The sequence below is a fragment of the Salmo salar genome, chromosome ssa21 (assembly GCF_905237065.1).
Source record: "Salmo salar chromosome ssa21, Ssal_v3.1, whole genome shotgun sequence".
NCBI lineage: Eukaryota > Metazoa > Chordata > Actinopteri > Salmoniformes > Salmonidae > Salmo > Salmo salar.
Window position 1 is genome coordinate 47,150,486 of NC_059462.1, and position 7,224 is coordinate 47,157,709.

Below are 7,224 nucleotides of genomic sequence, written 5' to 3' on the forward strand. Positions count from 1 at the left end.
TGCTGTGTAACCAGCTTCTTGGCAAAGGAGAAATGCTCACTAACAGGGATTAAAACAAATTTGTGTACAAAATTTGAGAGAAATAAGCTTTTTGTGCATATAAAATGTTCATGGGATCTTTTATTTCAGCTCATGAAACATGGGAACAACACTTTACATGTTGCGTTTATATTTTTGTTCAGTGTAAATATAAATTAAACAAAAAATACCTTATTAGGCTCCATCTATAGTGCCTTTGAATTTATTTTTAGAAACATGAGTTTGGCAAGAGTCTGTGGCTTCAGGCTCATGTGATGGTGCCTGGAGAACAGCCAGCAGCCGAGAATACCCTCTCAGCACTTGCAGAACCACTGGGGATGCTAAACACCATTCGGGCCGCTGTTGACAGGCTAGGCAGGTATGCGTAGTTGTTTTTTTTATTTTGCTGTAGGTAGGCCTAAAGGATTTTAGGTAAAATAACCCTATCAAAACAGAAAGCTCCTTGAAAGAGGTAATATGCCAGACCTATTGGGCCAACATCAATGATGGCCTATTGTATAGATAGAATGAAAATGAACAAAACTTTTAAGAGATCAGATTATTTATTTATAAATACTTTGCTACAATGACACACTTCGCTAGCTACCCACCTTGTTCCTTTCTGTTAGCATGTGCACGTAGTAAGTACACCATCATACTTTCGGGATACCCGTCTTTTCAGATTCCACCATGATTATTTAGTTACTACATCACCACACTCCCTCTCGTGGTTCTCCTCATATTTCTAAGTCACCTTGATATTTCACTTGTGTGTTTTAGCAGTTTCTTTATGAAACTATTTAGCATACTAGATGGTAGTAGCTAAAGCAAGGGGCTATAGTAGCACACGATTACAAATGCATGCTGGGGCGGGCATGCCCTGAGCTCGTGAAGTGATCGAAATTGGAGCGGGCGAGAAGGCTGATGCTCCAGCCTTTGGGAAACTCGCTCCACGCGCTAGTCAAATTGGGCACACTTCATTCCTCTCTCCAACTCCACTCCATTCACATACTCTGACCCCAGCTCAGACCAAAAATGTTGCTCATTAAAATTTATATAATTTCTCTTTGTAATAATGCCTGAGCGAGATTTAGGTAGTTTAACATCTCTTATGCAGGCAATGAGACAATGGTCATTGAACTCATTATCAAATATCCCATTGGCTGTAAACTTACAAGGGACATTTGTTACAATAATATCTAACAGAGTAGATTTTTCAAGGTGTTTAAAGGCTAGTTGGTTTAGATATCAGCTGAATTAGATTTTAGCTCAGTACAAATACCTTTAAGCCTATCAGATACTGGCATCTACCAATCCAGATTAAGATCATCTATTAATAAATCTGAGTTAGCATAGTTAGACAGCAGGTCAGACAATTTGTTAAGAGCACATATGGAGGCAGAGGAAGGGCGATAACTTCCCACTAGCGTCAGATGGGCATTATTACCAAGGCCCACATTTAAGGCTAGACATTCAAATTGCTTAGGTACAGAGGTGGTAATGGATACAGAAACAAATACTTTATTATAAAGGTGATATTTATCAACAATATTTAGACTTAGTCACCCATTAGATAAAATACGGAACGGTTCAGTATGTCACTGAAAGAAAAAAAAGTTTGTTTTCGAGATGATAGTTTCCAGATTCGACCATATTAATGACCCAAGGCTCATATTTCTGTGTGTTTATTATATTATAATTAAGTCTATGATTTGATAGAGCAGTCTGACTGAGCGGTGGTAGACAGCAGCAGGCTCGTAAGCATTCATTCAAACAGCCCTTCGCTGTGCTTCAAGCATTGCGCTGTTTATGACTTCAACCTGGGTGGGTATAATTTGTGGAACGTTCCAACAGGAATCTATTCCAAAAACTTCGTAAATAACAAGGTTTCCAAAAAACAACGCATACAAAGTTGTATAGCGGCAGAATAAGATACCGGGTAGGGAGTGGTCTATTTCATTGCGTTTTTCACTCATCACGTTTATTCCAAAAAATGTCTGTCCTCACATGTCTGTTTGCCTATGGACAAACATTAAGAATAAGCTACGTGGTGAGTTGATGCCTATTCGGCAGCTAGTTAGCTAGGTTTGTATGCGTTGCTATTTTGTATGCGTTTTTGGTTGGCAACCTTTTACTTTACATTTTTTGGAACCGATTCCTGTTGGAACGTTCCACAAATTATACCCACCCCTTCAAGCCTATCAACTCCCAAGATTAGGCTGGTGTAACCGATGTGAAATGGCTAGCTAGTTAGCCGGTTGCACGCTAATAGCGTTTCAAACGTCACTCGCTCTGAGACTTGGAGTAGTTTTTTCCCTTCCTCTGCATGGGTAACGCTGCTTCGAGGGTGGCTGTTGTCGATGTGTTCCTGGTTTGAGCCCAGGTAGGAGCGAGGAGAGGGACGGAAGCTATACTGTTACACTGGCAATACTAAAGTGCCTATAAGAATATCCAATAGTCAAAGGTATATGAAATACAAATCGTATAGAGAGAAATAGTCCTATAATTCCTATAATAATGTAATAACTACAACCTAAAACTTCTTACCTGGGAATATTGAAGACTCATGTTAAAAGGAACCACTAGCTTTCATATGTTCCCATGTTCTGAGCAAGGCACTTAAACATTAGCTTTCTTACATGGCACATATTGCACTTTTACTTTGTTCTCCAACACTTTGTTTTGCATTATTTCAACCAAATTGAACATGTTTCATTATTTATTTGAGGCTAAATAGATTTTATTTATGTATTATATTAAGTTAAAATAAGTGTTCATTCAGTATTTTATAATTGTCATGATAAAAAAAACAGAAAATAATCGGCCGATTAATCGGTATCGGGGTTTTCGGTCATCCAATAATCGGTATCGGTTAAAAAAAAATCATAATCGGTCGACCTCTAACATACATACATACGTACATACGTACATACACACACACACACACACACACACACACACATACATACATATATACATACACATATTTGTAATTGGTTACGCAATACACCATTTATCCTCCAACTAAAAACTCAGGTGAGGAATGATGACCTCTAGCGACGACAATATCAAAACAATTGGACTAATACACTTCATTATAAGGCATTCCCGCACAGCAAAGCAAAAACAATTGAATGTCAATGTAATATAAGGCATACCAGAAAGAGAAACAGATAAAAACGATGACGTGAATGACAACAGAATTTAATATAATTTCCACAAAATGATTTTACTGCTAATTGTGCTGCTATGACAATTATATAGCGGACTGATATTTCAATAGCCAAGTGATTGAATCATCCGAAAATAAGCAATCTAGAACAATGTATGTCACTGCCAAACGACAGTGGGCGAAGAAATCACATTTCTCACTTTATAGTTTCAACAAATAGCCCTACACCTATAGCCTACATAAAAATACCCGTAGAAACAACGTTATTAGCTAGGCTATTGCTTCATCAGGCACATATGTTTTTTCATTCATTCGAGTCATTCGACTATTGCAAAATGCATGTCACAAAACGCGCGCTGTTTCATTTCCAACTTCTGATACTCACGGTGATTGGCGGCGGATGCAGAGCTGGAGGTGTTCAAAACACAGACAATGAAGAAATATAACCGTGACAACTTTCTCAATTCCATCCTCCCTACTGTGATATATCCTTGTTGTAAGAAGAGATTAAATCTCATGAAAGCGATGCCTCCAAGTGTCTCAAGCGCGGACGGAATCATGCGCTGTGCTTGAAGCGAAGTGAAAAAGTAAACCACTCCCACGTTTACAGTCCTTCCCAGATGCACAGGGAATATCGAAGAATATCCCTCTCTCTATCAATTTCTCTCTTTCAATTTCTCTTTAGGGTGGGGGCACTGTAGTGTGTGTGTTTACGGTGCCTTCAGAAAGTGTTCACACCCCTTGACTGTTTCCACATTTTGTGGGTACAGCCTGAATTTAAAATAGATTCAATTGAGATTTTGTGTAACTGGCCTACACAAAATACCTCAATAATGTGGAATTATGTTTTAATAAATGTGTACAAATTCATTAAAAATGAAAATCTGAAATGTCTTGAGTCAATAACTATTTAATTTCTTTGTTATGGCAAGTTTAAATGTAAGTTCAGGAGTAACAATGTGCTTAAAAGTCAAATATTGCCTCCCAATTGGCGCAGCTGTCTAAGGCACTGCATCTAAGTGCTAGAGGCGTCACATCAGACCCTGGTTTGATTCCAGGCTGCATCACAACCGGCCGTGATTGGGAGTCCCATAGGGCGGTGCACAATTGGCCCAGCATCATCCAGGTTAGGATTTGATCTTAACTGACTTGCCTAGTAAAGTAAAGGTTAAATAAAAATGAAAAAGTCAAGGGGTATGAATACTTTCTGAAGGCACTGTAACTAGTTTTAACATTCCTCTAGCTATGCACTAAACAATTTCAGAACCGCATTAGTGGACAGCTCGTCACTGTCAGAGTTTTTAAAATTTTATTTTACCTTTATTTGACTAGGCAAGTCAGTTAAGAACAAATTCTTATTTAAAATGACAGCCTAGGAACAGTGGGTTAACTGCCTTGTTCAGGAGTAGAACAACAGATTTTTATCTTGTCAGCTCGGGGATTTGATCTTGCAACCTTTACGGTTATAAGTGCAGCATTCTAACCACTAGGCTACCTGCAGCCACAGAGTATGCGAGTATTACACTATATTAGATTTTTAAAAGAATGTTTATTATTGTTTTGATTAAATCCATTTAAAATAAATATGTGTATGATCCATTAAGATGAGGAAATTATATTCAGGAATTTAGTAGTAAGTTAAGTTTTATGGATAATTATCTCTTCTCCAGGCAGCTATTAGACTAAGGCATCCCTGCTGACACTGTGCCATAGGCTGTATGTTAAACATCCTACAGGCTCTGATTACTGATACAGACCATGGTTTATAAAATAAATTTAGCCTAGTCCACTTTTTAAAACATTTTTTCCCCATGTATCAGCTCAAGTCTTTCATCACTGCCAGTGGATGGTCACCAGACACTTAGAGACATGGATATATGCTCTCTAAGGTACCGCTTGTACACCGAGTAGAGAATATTGAACTAATGTAACCAACTGGGATTGAACCCAGGTTGCCTGAGCAACACAAGCCTGTTCAGCCCATTGAGCTTAAAGGAATTGTATTTTACATTTTATTTAATGAGGTAAGTCAATTAATAACAATTTCATATTTACAATGACAGCCTACCAAGAGGCAAAAGGCCTCCTGCGGGGATGGGACTGGGATTAAAAATAAAAGTGTAGGAAAAAACATCACAACAAGAGAGACACCACAAAACTACATAAAGAGAGACCTAAGACAACAACACAGCATGTCAGCAACACATGACAACACAGTATGGTAGCAACACGACATGACAATGACACGGTAGCAACACAGCATGGCAGCAATACAACATGGTAGCAGCACAAAACATGGTACAAACATTATTGGGCACAGACAATAGCACAAAGGGAAAGAAGGTAGAGACAACCATACATCATGTGAAGCAGCCACAAGTGTCAGTAAGAGTGTCCATGATTGAGTCTTTGAATGTAGAGATGGAGATAAAACTATCCAGTCTGAGTGTTTTTTGCAGCTCATTCCAGTCGCTAGCTTCAGCAAACTGAAAAGAGGAGTGACCCAGGGATGTGTGTGCTTTGGGGACATTTACAGAATGTGACTGGCAGAACGGGTGTTGTATGTAGAGGATGAGGGATGCAGTAGGTATCTCAGATAGGGTGGAGTGAGGCCTAAGAGGGTTTTATAAGTAAGCATCAACAAGTGGGTCTTGCATCAGGTATACAATTTACAGAGGAGTATAGAGTGCAGTGATGTGTCCTATAAGGAGCATTGGTGGCAAATCTGATGGCAGAATGGTAAAGAACATCTAGCCGCTCGAGAGCACCCTTACCTCTATAAATTTGTCAGCTAGGGTGAAAGAGGAGCGATTACGATAGAGGAAACCAAGTCATTTGACATTCTTCTTACCAAAACACATTACCTTTGTTTTGGAGGTGTTCAGAACAAGGTTAAGAGTAAGTAAGCTTGTCGGACAGTTAGAAAGTTTTGTAGAGCATTTTTACACAAAATCCAAGGAGAGGCCATGTGAGTGTAAGACTATCATCTGCATATAAATGGATGAGAGAGCTTCCTACTGCCTGAGCTACAGTATGTTGCTGATGTAAATTGAGAAAAGCGTGGGGCCTAGGATCGAGCCCTGGGGTACTCCCTTGGTGATAGGCAGCGGCTGAGACAGAAGATGTTCTGACTTTACACACTGCACTCTTTGAGAGAAGTAGTTAACAAACCAGTCCAAAGACCCCTTAGAGACACCAATACTCCTTAGCCGAACCACAAGAATGGAATGGTCTGCTGTATAAAAAGCTTTGGCCAAGTAAAAAAAAATAGCAGCATAACATTGCTTAGAATCAAGGGCAATGGTGACATCATTGAGGACCTTTAAGGTTGCAGTGATACATCCATAATCTGAGCGAAAACCAGATTGCATTCCGGAGATGATACGATAGACATCAAGAAATCCAGGCTGTACCACATCCGGCCATGATTGGGAGTTCCATAGGGCGGCGCATAATTGGCCCAGCGTCGTCCGAGTTTGGCCGGGGTAGGCCGTAATTGTAAATAAGAATTTCTTCTTAACTGACTCGTCTAGTTAAATAAAGGTTACAAAGCCAGTCAGTTGATTGTTGACAAGTTTTTACAACACTTTGGATAAACAGGGCAAGATAGAAATTGACCTATAAAAGTTAGGATCAGTTTGTTCTCCCTCTTTAAATAAAGGACGCACTGTGGCTGCTTTCCAAGCACTGGGAACCTCAACGGAGAGGAGAGACAGGTTAAAAAGGTGAGAGATAGGCTCGGTGATAATAGGGGCTGCAACCTTATAGAAGAAAGGATCTAAACCATCTGACCCAGATGTTTTTTTATGGTCAAGTTTAAGGGGCTCCTTTAGCACCTCAGACTCAATGACTGCCTTCAGGGAGAAACTGTGTAGCGGGGCACGGGAAAAAGAGGGAGGGGCACCAGGGATAGTCACATTGGAAGGGCTGGGAGACGAGGAAGTGAAAATACTACCCCAAAACTATCTTTTGGTATTTGTTTCAGTAGTCTATTATTGGCATAGTCCCAAAATGTTTTGTTTGTCAGCAATCAA

General features: G+C 39.6%; 1 protein-coding gene across 2 annotated transcripts in view; it reads right to left on the bottom strand.

Moving 5' to 3' along the window:
• The window catches only part of LOC106582422 (contactin-associated protein-like 5), a 151,444-nt gene extending 147,647 nt beyond the window's left edge, over positions 1-3,797 (bottom strand). For both annotated transcript variants that reach the window (XM_045704845.1, XM_045704846.1), the window contains exon 1: positions 3,576-3,797. In XM_045704845.1, coding sequence (XP_045560801.1) covers positions 3,576-3,750 — 175 coding nt within the window. In that variant the 5' untranslated portion in view covers positions 3,751-3,797. The remainder of the gene's footprint in view (positions 1-3,575) is intronic.
• Between the last annotated feature and the right edge of the window lie 3,427 nt (positions 3,798-7,224).